We start from the raw sequence: 15341 nt of genomic DNA on the forward strand, positions 1-15341 counted from the left end.
GGAATGACAGAATCACAGGAAAGTGGTCACTGTCACAAAGATCATCAAGGGTTGACCAATGTAGACAAGCCACGAGAGCAGTGGAAGATATTATGAGATCGAGTGCAGTAAATTTTCCATTAGTAGCACTGAAGTGGGTAGGGGAACTGTCATTGAGGAGACACAAATCAAAGTCTGTAGTAAGTTGGTCAAGTAGAAGACCCCTAATCAAAGAAGTGGCACTTCCCCACAGGGGGTGGTTGTGGTGTGCATTGAAGTTACCAAGTAGGAGATATGGGGGGCGGGAGTTGCTGTATTAAGGTAGACAGCTCAACATAAGGGAGTTAGACATTGCAAATGGTGATTGCCACAGTTGTCTGCACTCTATCTGCTATTGCTTCCAGGTTGGTATGAAGGGGGATCCAGTCACTAATGATATTGGTGCGAATCACAGTGCAGACACCTCCAGATGCTATCCCAGGGTTGGCACGGTTCCAAGAGATCACTCAATAACATGAAACTTTAGAGATCGGTCATCGCAAAAGTGAGTTTCTTGAAGAGCAAGACAGAATGAAGAGTACAAGGAAACAAGGTGTCGTATTTCTGGGAAGTGGCAATAATATCTGTTGCAATTCCACTAGATTATCTTGTGGTGAGAGTCCAGGTGCGACAAAAAGGAGCTGAGGTTAGATCAAGTCACTTGGTCGGTGGTCTTCACCAATGAGGATCCATAAAAACTGGGTCTGTTTCGGGATGAAGTGGAGGGGTAAAGCCTTCTGGGAAGCGAGAGAAGCCTTATTCTTTGACTTTCTCTGCTTCTTTTCTCCCTCAGAGGGAGGGAGGAGACTGTATCAGTATGGAAATATGTGGCAGTGATGTCAGGATCAGACAGAGAGTGAGTGACATTGGAGCCCTCGGAACGTAGGTCTCTCCTCCAGCCTGAGGGTGCAAGCTACCTGTCTTGTGAATGCCAGGCAGGAGTGTTCTGAGATGGAGCCCCATCCTTAGCAGGAGACAGAGAAGAGGACATTTTCCCTGGTGGTGGAGGAGGAGGAGGAGCAGCGGCTCTTGGAGGGTAAGGGACTGAAGCCACTGAGGATGAGGAAATGGAAGGGGGGCAGGAAGGGGGAGGAGTGAGAAGGCAAAGGCATAACTGAGGCATAGGTAGAGGAGAGATTTACATTGTCAAGTCTGTCAAATTTCTCCTGGGCTTCAAAGCAGCTGAGGCAGTCAAGGGTTTTTATTTTCTGAATTCTTTTTTTCTTCATGTACACTGAACACTCCGGTGAATGGGGAGAATGGAAACCAGAATAGTTTACACAGTTAGACGGTGGGGTGCAAAGGTTCCCCACATGAAGAGGGCAGCCACAATCACCGCAGATGGGAGTGGCATCACATCGTGAGGACATGTGGTCAAACTTGAGGCAATGGAAGCAACGTATGGGAGGTGGAATGCATTGTTTCACATCGCATCTGTACACCAATACCTTGATCATCTCGGGCAGGGTATTCCCCTCCAATGCCATGATGAAACCACCAGTAGCGACACGATGGCCCTTGGGGCCTTTCTGGACATGCCAGATGAATTGAACGCCGTGTTGTTCCAAATTACCTGTAAGCTCGTCATCAAACTCAAGGAGAAGGTTCCTATGGAAAATTACATCCTGTGTCATACTGAGTGACTTGTGAGGAGCAATAGCCATGGTGTTGTCTCCTAAATGGTTGCAGGCACAGAGGGAGGCTGGCTGACTGGCAAAAGTTGTCTTTATAAGGAGAGAGCTAGAGCTCATCTTGCTTAATACTCAACTTCACTGAAATTGTCCTCGATATGTTCCACAAAGAAAAGGGGTTTGGTCCCGGTACAGACTCACCCCAAGCCGTCACATCTGGCCCTCCTCCCAGGGTGTAACCAAGGAGGGAGAAGCTGGAAAGGCAGAAACAGGAACTGAGACAGAACTATGTTAAGGAAGAGACACAGCTGCAATAGAGCAGCCAGGGAGTTTAACACATTTCATGTACCAAACGTTCACCCTGGTACCACCCACTCAGAACAGGAGCTCACCTTGTGGGTACCACCCAGCTATAGCAATGGCCACCTGGAAGGATGGTTGTTGCCAGGAGTTCTGATGCCCGAAAAGATGGGCAACCACTCCTAGGCTTGCACAAGCCATTCACAGTGCAGGTACCAGCAATGTGATCCCTGTGATATTGGGGGGCTCAGCCAGATGGGTACATAACAGGCCCACAACATGGACTGGCTACCAAGCTGGTACCTAGCAAGGAGGTGAGAGGGCTTTGGGGGGGAGGGAGGAGGAGTGGGAGAGGAATCCACGTCAAAGATGCTAGGAAGGGAGTTCTTCCCCATGTGGCTTCCACTACAGATTTCAAATTTAGAGACGGAGTTGGTAAAGGGGGCCAAAAAAGAAAAGCCAAAAGGGAGGAGGAAAAGCAACCAACCAAAACCATAAGACACAGCAAAGCCATGAGGATATGCAGGCTGACATAAAGAAGAACACCAAGAGAAGGAATGAAAGGGGCAAAGGGAAAGGAAGAAGGCAGTGAAGGAGAAGGAAGGAGAAGGAAAAGCAGCCCAGAAAAGAATAAAAGCTGCAATAGCTCAGGGACCCATGCATGCCACACATGTACCCACCTAAGAACTGTTGCCAACCTGGGGCGACAGATTTTGAGATCTCAAGGTTAAGTAAAGACATAAGTTGACAAAAATGTAAGGACTTCTGTATTTCTAATCAAGTGAGCAAAAGCCTTAAGTACTAACACCAACAGCTTTTCCTATGAACTGTTTTAGATGGAGAAAGCAAGTCAAATGTTATAAAGGGTGAGCACAAAGTCTTGCTCTGATTATAGATATTTATAACAGAATAACCATTTGACATAATAAGTTACATTTGATGCCATTACATAGATTAGTTTTACTAGTTTTTTTTAATACCACTTACGTTAGTAAGACAGAGATTTAGGAACCAGGTTTTAAATTGTAAGACATTTCCAGGGGCAGATGTGGACTCTGACCACAATCTATTGGTTATGAACTGTAGATTAAAACTGAAGTAACTGCAAAAAGGTGGGAATTTAAGGAGATGGAACCTGGATAAACTGATTAAACCAGAGATTGTATGGAGTTTCAGGGAGAGCATAAGGGAACAATTGACAGGAATGGGGGAAAGAAATACAGTAGAAGAAGAATAGGTAGCTCTGAGGGATGCAGAAGTGAAGGCAGCAGAGGATCAAGTAGGTAAAAAGACGAGGGCTAGTAGAAATCCTTGGGTGGTTAGGTTAGGTTAGGTTAGGTTAGAGAAGAAATATTGAATTTAATTGATGAAAGGAGAAAATATAAAAATGCAGTAAATGAAGCAGGCAAAAAGGAATACAAACGTCTCAAAAACGAGATTGACAGGAAGTGCAAAATGGATAAGAAGGGATGGCTAGAGGACAAATGTAAGGACGTAGAGGCTTATCTCACTAAGGGTAAGATAGATACTGCCTACAGGAAAATTAAAGAGACCTTTGGAGAAAAGAGAGCCACTTGTATGAATATCAAGAGCTCAGATGGAAACCCAGTTCTAAGCAAAGAAGGGAAAGCAGAAAGGTGGAAGGAGTATATAGAAGGTCTAATCAAGGGCAATGTACTTGAGGACAATTTTATGGAAATGGAAGAAGATGTAGATGAAGATGAATTGGGAGATACAATACTGCATGAAGAGTTTGACAGAGCACTGAAAGACCTGAGTTGAAACAAGGCCCCGGGAGTACACAACTGATGGCCTTGGGAGAGCCAGTCCTGAGAAAACTCTACCATCTGGTGAGCAAGATGTATCAGACAGGCAAAATACCCTCAGACTTCAAGAAGAATATAATAATCCCAATCCCAAAGAAAGCAGCTGTTGACAGATGTGAAAATTACCGAACTATCAGTTTAATAAGTAACAGCTGCAAACTACTTACATGAATTCTTTACAGACAAATGGAAAAACTGATAGAAGCCGACCTTGGGGAAGATCAGTTTGGATTCTGTAGAAATTTTGGAACACGTGAGGTAATACTGACCCTACGACTTATCTTAGAAGAAAGATTAAGGAAAGGCAAACCTACATTTTCAGCATTTGTATACTTAGGGAAAGCTTTTGACAATGTTGCCTGGAATACTCTCTTTCAAATTCTAAAGATGGCAGGAGTAAAATACAGGGAGCAAAAGGCTATTTACAATTTGTATAGAAACCAGATGGCAGTTATAAGAGTCGAGGGGCATGAAAGGGAAGCAGCGGTTGGGAAGGGAGTGAGACGGGGTTGTAGCCTCTCCCTGATGTTATTCAATCTGTATATTGAGCAAGCAATAAAGGAAACCAAAGAAAAATTCGGAGTAGGTGTTAAAATCCACGGAGAAGAAATAAAAACTTTGAGGTTCACCGATGACATTATAATTCTGTCAGAGATAGCAAAGGACTTGGAAGAGCAGTTGAATGGAATGGATAGTGTCTTGAAGGGAGGATATAAGATGAAGATCAACAAAAGCAAAACGAGGATAATGGAATGTAGTCGAATTAAGTAGGGTGATGTTGAGGGTATTGGATTAGGAAATGAGACACTTAAAGTAGTAAAGGAGTTTTGCTATTTGGGGAGCAAAATAACTGATGATGGTCGAAGTAGAGATGATATAAAATGTAGACTGGCAATGGGAAGGAAAGCGTTTCTGAAGAAGAAAAATTTGTTAACACTGAGTATAGATTTAAATGTCAGGAAGTCGTTTCTGAAAGTATTTGTGTGGAAGTGAAACGTGGACGATACATAGCTTAGACAAGAAGAGAATAGAAGCTTTTGAAATGTGGTGCTACAGAAGAATGCTGAAGATTAGGTGGGTAGGTGACATAACTATTGAAGAGGTATGGAATAGAATTGGGGAGGAGAGGAATTTGTGGCACAACTTGACAAGAAGTAGGGACCGGTTGGTAGGACATGTTCTGAGGCATCAAGGGATCACAAATTAAGCATTGGAGGTCAGTGTGGAGGGTAAAAATCGTAGAGGGAGTCCAAGAGATGAATACACTAAGCAGATTCAGAAGGATGTATGTTGCCGTAAGTACTGGGAGATGAAGAAGCTTGCACAGGATAGAGTAGCATGGAGAGTTGCATCAAACCAGTCTCAGGACTGAAGACAACAACAACGTTAGTAGACCTCAATGTGTGCTCCCTTGGTATCTTGGAGAATGTTGAGGCGGTATTCCAGTTCCCACCAGGTGTTTCATTCTGGGGTGCCATTTCTTCTCATAACAGGACCCCTTTGGTTGCCATCTGAGCCATCCTTACAGCACAGCAGTATTTCAGTGATATTCTGTGGCCCATTTTGTTGCTTTTTATGGCAAGCCATCCTGGGCTTGCTTTTCAGCAAGATAGTGCCAAGCCACACATGGAGAGAGTTTCTACTGCTTATCGTCAGGCCTGCCAAACCTGCCTTGGCCAGAAATTGGGAATGTTTGGAGCATTATGGCTAGGCAGGGCCCTCCAAACAGCTTGATGGTCTAATGCAACCAACTGGACAGAATTTAGCATGATACCTCTCAGGTCATCAAACAGTTCTATCAATCAGTGCCAAACCTAATAACTTCTTGCTAGGTGTGGACCAACTTGCTATTGACTAACTCAATTTGTGAAGCTCTTTCTCTTGAATAAATGATCCAGCTTTTTTGGAAATTGCAAGCATTTATTTGTCTGTAGATGTAAAATTACATCTATCAATTTCCATCCAATGTGGATAATTTCTTCTTAGTGCTTTTTTTTTTTTTTTTCCTTGGAGTGTATTTGTCCACCAGTGGCATCTGTGCAATGTCCTCAATATGTTGCAAGCAAGTGTCAGTGGTACTCAGCACTGTGCTCTGTGTAGTTGTGAGTGCCATATTTCAGAGCTCAGTCTGTTCAAACTTCTGAAAATTGTTGTTACTTGTATGGTAGGCACCTCTGTTTGTGTCTCAAGAGGCACCATATTGAAGATATACTGCCTACAGCAAAACAGGAAAACTCAGCTGCTAAATAGCAATGTTGTCAAAAGTATGTGTTGAGTGATCATAATAGATGGTCGTTGAAGAGGATTGTGATGAAAAATAAGAGGACTATGGCTGCAAAAGTCACTGCAGAACTGAATGTCACACTCTTGACCACTGTCAGTACCAAAACAACATGAAGAGAGCTCCTTAACCAGGGAATTGCAGTGATAACTGGAATTCCAAAACAACTCATTAGTGACACAAATGCGCATAACATGAAAACATGTCACCAAAGCCATAAAATCTTGACTCTGCAGCAACGGAAGAAAGTAATTTGGTCAAATGAGTTTTGTTGCACACTGTTCTCAACTTCTGGTCAGGTTTATATCAAAAGAGTGAAACATGGCAGGAGTTCAGTGTTGATTTGGGCAGCCATATCATAGTACTGCTTGAGCCCCATGTGTAATCTGCATGATCATATTACTGTCAAGGATTATGTGACCATTCCAGCTGATCAGTTTCACCCCATGGTACAATGTTTGTTCTCCAATGGTGATGTTATGTTCCAAGATGACAGAGCCTTTGTTCGTACAGATTGCATCATCCAGGACTGTTTTTTTGGGCATGAGAATGAACTGTCATATCTTCCCTGGCCACTGCAGTCATCAGATCTCAATCTTATTGCACATTTTTGGTCTACTTTGAAGGGAAAGGTGTGTGATTGTTATCCACCTCCATCGTTGTTAACTGAACTTGCCATTATTTTTCATGAAGAATGGTTAAGTTCCCCTTTAAAACCATGGCTGTATGTATCCATTAAAAGATAACTGGAAGATGTTTTGCATGCCATTGGTTTTCTACACTATGTTAAGCATGGTAATGTGTTTGGTTTTCGATGTTTCCATTATTTTTGTCAACCTCCCTTTATTTCCATTCATGGAAATTGAAGGAACTAAATCAAACAAAACAAAATCTGCAGTACCGTGTACAAAAAGGATTTCAGCAACATTTTCCAAGTTGCTAAGCATATGGAAAGACTAATTAGAAAATGCTCAATGTTCAATTGGAGGCTGTTGAAGACAACCTTATTTTGCTAAACTGTACAACAGTGCTGATTATAAAATGAGAGCCATACCAGTAGTCCAGCTGAACTATGATTTAGCTCTGTTACAAATGATACAGACAGTACAAATGGCAATGGTGAAGAAGATGAGTTATTTCATACAGATCTCTCAATATGCAATCACCTGGGGAACAATAGGCAATGAGTATCCTGAAACTTCCTGGCACATTAAAACTGTGTGCTAGACTGAGAATCCAACTCGGGATCTCTGCCTTTTGAGGGCAAGTGCTCTAGCAACTGAGCTACCAAAGAATGACACGTAACACATCTTCACAGCTTTAATTCAGGCAGTACCTCATCTCTCACTTTCCAAACTTCACAGAAGCTCTCCTGCAAACCTTGAAGAACTAGCACTCCTGGAGGAAAGGACATTGTGGAGACATGGCTTAGCCACAGCCTGGGGGGTGTTTCCAGATTTTTCATTCTGGAAACATTCCCTAGGCTGTGGCTAAGCCATGTTATGTGCTTGAAAATGATCACTGGATTAAGTTTAGTAACGTCAGCACAATATGAAAGGAAAACAGTGTAGTGCTTTGTTCAGTTATTTGGCATATCACATGTCAGAGGAGTTTTGTTCATATTTGCTATTTCACTTAGTTCCACCCTGGTTTTCTTTCAATGTTGAATAATAAAGCAATGGAGAGAGAATATTTTTGCTTCAGGCTCTTGTGGCATTTTCTGAGATATTCTGTTTTTGGTTTGAATGCTAAGTCCATGATCCTTCATAAACTAGTAGCACCTACCAATTTCACCCTTTAAGTCTGTTAAGTTCCACTATAGTACTAGCTTTCAACCAAGTATTTGAATCATTTTTATATTAATTGCAGTGCCATTTTGATGGTGTCTTTAAATCCATTTTAACATGTCATCTTTTAGTTTTGGGCGTTTTGCATTCAGTCCTCTATTTGCACATTTACTCTTCCTCATTTTTTTCAGTTTTCTTTACTAGCCAACCAATTCAGTTGGTGGAGGGCTGAGATGCTACTCAGCTGCTCTGTATCCATGTTCTTCTGCATATGCTATAACTTTCATTCTATAGCCGGCAACGTATGAATATCTTTCATTTTTTTCCATTATGAAACTGGCTACCAACAAAAATATTGTGCTGTTACTGATAACACAAATCACTTTCAGTTCATGTTTATTGGTACCAAAGATAGGCTAGACAGTGTTCTGCATTTGTGATGGCTTGTGAAGCTTGTGAATCCCTGTAACTCAAGTTCATCACATTGGCGCACCATTGTTGCCAGTTGAATCCAATGTTGCCAGATAAAGAGAAGTTTAGCATGACATCAAATATACCCCCATTTTTAAGACTGGCAAGAATTTTAAATCAAACTGTGGACAACTTTATATTAATTTTGAGTAAAAGATGCACCTGCGTTTTGCAGGCAATTTTTCAAAGAAAAAATGCATCTAAGTCTATAAAATATAGTAAGTGGTAAGGATGTAATTATTGCTCCTTCAGAATGTCCCAAGAGATAATGTGACTAACAGCCATTCCATGTGCAATTCATTGAGTAATTGTTGTAGGTTCTCTTCAACATGCTGTAGTACATCTTCTTCAAATCCAGGCATGTGAAATTGCTGAGGAAAATCACAGTTGTACCTCCTCATTGTGAAGGTACCTGTTTCAATGAGCCATTTCAAAGCTGGGCAAAAAATTTGTGCGATGGCTTGCTATGTTGTAGAAAATGTTCATGATACAGCCAACTAGCAGCTATTCTGTTAATTCAAGCTATGCTATAATCAAGGAGCATATCTGTGTATTCCGAAAATAGGTACCAGACCATGTTTACTGTACGGCAGACACATAGGCATTGAATATGTCTGACAGCAAGGCAGACATTAAATTAATTCAGGTGACCATCTGATGGAGTAAATGGCATCCTGTGTACCCTACTACATACCAGCACAAACAACTCTGAGACTTTTCTCTTTTACTCAAGAGACATGGATGCAGTACACATCTGAATTGAAGCCATCACAGAGTGGAAACAGTATGTTTCCTGACATGTGTTCCTATACAAAATACTCATTCCCCTCACAAGTCTTAGAAGCTTTTAACTGTAATTTTCAAACAACCTGTATAGCACTTGACAACAATGGCATACTGGCATGTTGTTGTTGTTGTGGTCTTCAGTCCTGAGACTGGTTTGATGCAACTCTCCATGCTACTCTATCCTGTGCAAGTTTCTTCATTCCCAGTACTGACTGCAACCTACATCCTTCTGAATCTGCATGGTTTATTCATCTCTTGGTCTATCTCTACGATTTTACCCTCCACACTGCCCTCCAATGCTAAATTTGTGATCCCGTGATGCCTCAGAACATGTCCTACCAACTGGTCCCTTCTTCTAGTCAAGCTGTGCCACAAACTACTCTTCTCCCCAATTATATTCAACACCTTCTCATTAGTTACGTGATCTACCCATCTAATCTTCAGCATTCTTCTGTAGCACCACATTTCAAAAGCTTCTATTCTCTTCTTCGCCAAACTATTTATCATCCATGTTTCACTTCCATACATTACACTCCATACAAATACTTCCAGAAACGACTTCCTCGCACTTAAATCTGTACTCGACGTTAACAAATTTCTCTTCTTCAGAAACGCTTTCCTTGCCATTGCCAGTCTACATTTTATATAATCTCTACTTCGACCATCATCAGTTATTTTGCTCCCCAGATAGCAAAATTCCTTTACTACTTTAAGTGTCTCATTTCCTAATCTAATTTCCTTCAATTCGACTACATTCCATTATCCTCGTTTTGCTTTTGTTGCTTTTGTTGATGTTCATCTTATATCCTCCTTTCAAGACACTGTCCATTCCGTTCAACTGCTCTTCCAAGTCCTTTGCTATCTCTGACAGAATTACAATGTCATCGGCGAACCTCAAAGTTTTTATTTCATCTTCATGGATTTTAATACATACTCCAAATTTTTCTTTTGTTTCCTTTACTGCTTGCTCAATATACAGATTGAATAACATCAGGGAGAGGCTACAACCCTGTCTCACTCCCTTCCCAACCGCTGCTTCCCTTTCATGCCCCTCGACTCTTATAACTGCCATCTGGTTTCTATACAAATTGTAAATAGCCTTTCGCTCCCTGTATTTTACCCCTGCCACCTTTAGAATTTGAAAGAGAGTATTCCAGGCAACATTGTCAAAAGCTTTCTCTAAGTCTACAAATGCTAGAAATGTAGGTTTACCTTTCCTTAATCTTTCTTCTAAGATAAGTTGTAGAGTCAGTATTGTCTCACATGTTCCAATATTTCTTCGGAATCCAAACTGATCTTCCCCGAGGTCAGCTTCTACCAGTTTTTCCATTCGTCTGTAAAGAATTCATGTAAGTAGTTTGCAGCTGTGACTAAACCGATAGTTCAGTAATTTTCACATCTGTCAACAGCTGCTTTCTTTGGGATTGGGATTATTATATTCTTCTTGAAGTCTGAGGGTATTTTGCCTGTCTCATACATCTTGCTCACCAGATGGTAGAGTTTTATCAGGACTGGCTCCCCCAAGGCTATCAGTAGTTCTAATGGAATGTTGTCTACTCCCGGGGCCTTGTTTCAACTTACGCCTTTCAGTGCTCTGTCAAACTCCTCACGCAGTATCATATCTCCCATTTCACCTTCATCTACCTCCTCTTCCATTTCCATAATATTGTCCCCAAGAACATTGCCCTTGTATAGACCCTCGATATACTCCTTCCACCTTTCTGCTCTCCCTTCTTTGCTTAGATCTGGGTTTCCATCTGAGTACTTGATATTCATACAAGTGGTTCTCTTTTCTCCAAAGGTCTCTTTAATTTTCTTGCAGGCAGTATCTATCTTACCCCTAGTGAGATAAGCCTCTAAGGCCTTACATTTGTCCTCTAGCCATCCTTGCTTAGCCATTTTGCACTTCCTGTTGATCTCATTTTTGAGACGTTTGTATTCCTTTTTGCCTGCTTCATTTACTGCATTTTTATATTTTCTCCTTTCATCAATTAAATTCAATATTTCTTCTGTTACCCAAGGATTTCCATTAGCCCTCATCTTTTTACCTGCTTGATCCTCTGCTGTCTTCACTACTTCATCCCTCAGAGCTACCCATTCTTCTTCTACTGTATTTCGTTCCCCCATTCGTGACAATTGTTCCCTTATGCTCTCCCTGAAACTCTGTACAACCTCTCGTTTAGTCAGTTTATCCAGGTCCCATCTCCTAAAATTCCCACCTTTTTGCAGTTTCTTCAGTTTTAATCTGCCGTTCATAACCAATAATAGATTGTGGTCAGTGTCCACATCTGCTCCTGGAAATGTCTTGCAATTTAAAACCTGGTTCTTAAATCTCTGTCTTACCATTATATAATCTATCTGATACCTTCTTGTAACTCAAGGATTCTTCCATATGTACAACTTCCTTTTATGATTCTTGAACCAAGTGTTAGCTATGATTAAGTTGTGCTCTGTGCAAAATTCTACCAGACGGCTTCCTCTTTCATTTCTTACCCGCAATCCATAGTCACCTACTGTTTCCTTCTCTCCGTTTTCCTACTCTTGAATTCCAGTCACCCATGACTATTAAATTTTCATCTCCCTTCACTACCTGAATAATTTCTTCTCTCTCATCATACATTTCATCAATTTCTTCATCATCTGCAGAGCTAGTTGGCATATAAACTTGTACTACTATAGTAGGCGTGAGCTTCCTGTCTATCTTGGCCACAATGATGCATTCACTATGCTATTTGTAATAGCTTACCTGCACTCCAATTTTTTTTATTCATTATTAAGCCTACTCCTGCATTACCCCTATTTGTTTGTATTTATAACCCTGTATTCATCCGACCAAAAGTCTTGTTCCTCCTGCCACCAAACTTCACTATTTCCCACTATATATAACTTTAACCTATCCATTTCCCTTTTTAAATTTTCTAAGCTACCTACCCAATTAAGGGATCTGACATTCCACACTTCAATCCGTAGAACGCCAGTTTTCTTTCTCCTGATAACGACATCCTCCTGAGTTGTCCCCGCCCGGAGATGCGAATGAGGGACTGTTTTACCTCCGGAATATTTTACCAAAGAGGACACCATCATCATTTAACCATGGAGTAAAGCTACATACTGGTTTACAATTATGCAGAAACTAGTGCGCAGGTATATATGTGCCATCACCACAATACTGAACTACCTTTTCCATAGATTATTTGTGACAGATCTCTTTGCTTCTACATTAATAAATGTCATAAATGTTGGATCACGAAAGCTACATCCTGGACATTCCATTCCTTGATTAGGCCACAAAAATATTTGACAATATATTGCATAAAGTTATCAAACCCTAATTTTACTCACTCACACACACACACACGCACGCACGCACGCACGCACACACACACACACACACACACACACACACACTTCAACAGCAGTTTCTCACATACATATTTCCATTTGTGAAGAGTGAAATATGAATATAGTGTAATGTTGATACTGATTATGTTTGATTATGAATGATCTGATATGTGAAAATACACTCCTGGAAATTGAAATAAGAACACCGTGAATTCATTGTTCCAGGAAGGGGAAACTTTATTGACACATTCCTGGGGTCAGATACATCACATGATCACACTGACAGAACCACAGGCACATAGACACAGGCAACAGAGCATGCACAATGTCGGCACTAGTACAGTGTATATCCACCTTTCGCAGCAATGCAGGCTGCTATTCTCCCATGGAGACGATCGTAGAGATGCTGGATGTAGTCCTGTGGAACGGCTTGCCATGCCATTTCCACCTGGCTCCTCAGTTGGACCAGCATTCGTGCTGGACGTGCAGACCGCGTGAGACGACGCTTCATCCAGTCCCAAACATGCTCAATGGGGGACAGATCCGGAGATCTTGCTGGCCAGGGTAGTTGACTTACACCTTCTAGAGCACGTTGGGTGGCACGGGATACATGCGGACGTGCATTGTCCTGTTGGAACAGCAAGTTCCCTTGCCGGTCTAGGAATGGTAGAATGACGGGTTCGATGACGGTTTGGATGTACCGTGCACTATTCAGTGTCCCCTCGACGATCACCAGTGGTGTACGGCCAGTGTAGGAGATCGCTCCCCACACCATGTTGCCGGGTGTTGGCCCTGTGTGCCTCGGTCGTATGCAGTCCTGATTGTGGCGCTCACCTGCACGGCGCCAAACACGCATACGACCATCATTGGCACCAAGGCAGAAGCGACTCTCATCGCTGAAGATGACACGTCTCCATTCGTCCCTCCATTCACGCCTGTCGCGACACCACTGGAGGCGGGCTGCACGATGTTGGGGCGTGAGCGGAAGATGGCCTAACGGTGTGCGGGACCGTAGCCCAACTTCATGGAGACGGTTGCGAATGGTCCTCGCCGATACCCCAGGAGCAACAGTGTCCCTAATTTGCTGGGAAGTGGCGGTGCGGTCCCCTACGGCACTGCGTAGGATCCTACGGTCTTGGCGTGCATCCGTGCGTCGCTGTGGTCCGGTCCCAGGTCGACGGGCACGTGCACCTTCCGCCGACCACTGGCGACAACATCGATGTACTGTGGAGACCTCACGCCCCACGTGTTGAGCAATTCGGCGGTACATCCACCCGGCCTCCCGCATGCCCACTATACGCCCTCGCTCAAAGTCCGTCAACTGCACATACGGTTCACGTCCACGCTGTCGCGGCATGCTACCAGTGTTAAAGACTGCGATGGAGCTCCGTATGCCACGGCAAACTGGCTGACACTGACGGCGGCGGTGAACAAATGCTGCGCAGCTAGCGCCATTCGACGGCCAACACCGCGGTTCCTGGTGTGTCCGCTGTGCCGTGCGTGTGATCATTGCTTGTACAGCCCTCTCGCAGTGTCTGGAGCAAGTATGGTGGGTCTGACACACCGGTGTCAATGTGTTCTTTTTTCCATTTCCAGGAGTGTATAATTAACTTGTTGATTGTTTTAAGAAACGGTTGAATCAGTTGTTTATGATTAGGAGTTTAAGGTTCAAATACAGTCTACCACAAATTTTCAAATATCACAGTGCATGTATTTTGATAATCGTTTAGATTTCCTGTTGAGACCATTAAAATTTGAATTGGAAACTGGGGAGAGTTTGTTTAGTACACGTTACTTTAATTTTAAAAGCATCCACTGGGTTATATAACTTATCAAATTATGTCAAGGTTTTACTACCACATTTCTTTATGTAAGTAGATTAGAGATAATTGTAGAGTGTGAAATAGTTCAGTACCCTTGAAAATCAATTTAATTTTTTTTTCTCATTTTGTAGAAATCCAACTCCAAATAACAAACCATTGCACTGGCCAAGAGTAACATCAGATGATGACATGGAGTACATGGAAATAAGTAACAAACTTGAAGTGAAAAGAGGCCTTTTGAAGGAAAGAATAAACTTTTGGAGTTCACTACCTCTTAGGAGTAGTTTGGAAAGTAAATATTCAAAGGAAGAACTGTAATATCCCACAGGACTTAAACAACCTTTTCGCAACAATATACAGACTGTGATACAGTTCCTACATTCCTGTGTGTGTGCGTGTGCGTGTGCGTGTGTGTGTGTGTGTGTGTGTGTGTGTGTGTGTGTGTGCAAGATAAATTTGTATATGTTTGCTGTGAAACTGATTTGTTAATTCTATTTTCTGCTGTGCTGTGTCATATCACTTTTCTTTTGAAAAGAAACCTTTATGATGTTTACCAAACTGTATTTTATTATTAAATAAGTAAAGAAAGATTTTTTGCTCACAGCAAAAATAAATTAAATAAACTAAATCAAATAATCCTAAGTGAAAATTATTTTCTCAGTGGATTCCTACATTACCTGGCCATTATGTTTTTGAGGTTAACAGAATGTGTTTTTCGTAACTGGAGAACCTGGAGTCTGCACTTTAACTTTCTTTCTCAAACTAGCAGAAAGATTTGTTCCATATGGTGGGGTTCACAGAATATGATAAATGGAAGTATGAATGTTGAGTTTTTGGGTTGGATGTGCCTTACAATGCACTGCAAGATTTTTCATTTGTGATTATTATGTATAAAACTCGTGGGTGTAACATAGCAACACAGTAGAGCTCTGTCATAAGTACAATCTTGCTGAATACAAAGAATAATCAGAAGTACACCCATCCTAGTTAAGAATGCATTATTAGCTGCAACAGGCACGAGACATACTTTGCTGATGTAGTACATTTTAGCGATTCTGATTGAGATAAATTTACAC

General features: G+C 41.9%; 1 protein-coding gene across 1 annotated transcript in view; it reads left to right on the forward strand.

Moving 5' to 3' along the window:
• The window catches only part of LOC126252371 (juvenile hormone esterase-like), a 172978-nt gene extending 158076 nt beyond the window's left edge, over positions 1 to 14902 (forward strand). Inside the window, exon 10 of the mRNA XM_049953263.1 lies at positions 14397 to 14902. Coding sequence (XP_049809220.1) covers positions 14397 to 14583 — 187 coding nt within the window. The 3' untranslated portion in view covers positions 14584 to 14902. The remainder of the gene's footprint in view (positions 1 to 14396) is intronic.
• The last annotated feature ends 439 nt before the right edge of the window (positions 14903 to 15341 follow it).

This window comes from Schistocerca nitens, chromosome 4 (genome assembly GCF_023898315.1).
Source record: "Schistocerca nitens isolate TAMUIC-IGC-003100 chromosome 4, iqSchNite1.1, whole genome shotgun sequence".
In the NCBI taxonomy this organism is placed as follows: domain Eukaryota; kingdom Metazoa; phylum Arthropoda; class Insecta; order Orthoptera; family Acrididae; genus Schistocerca; species Schistocerca nitens.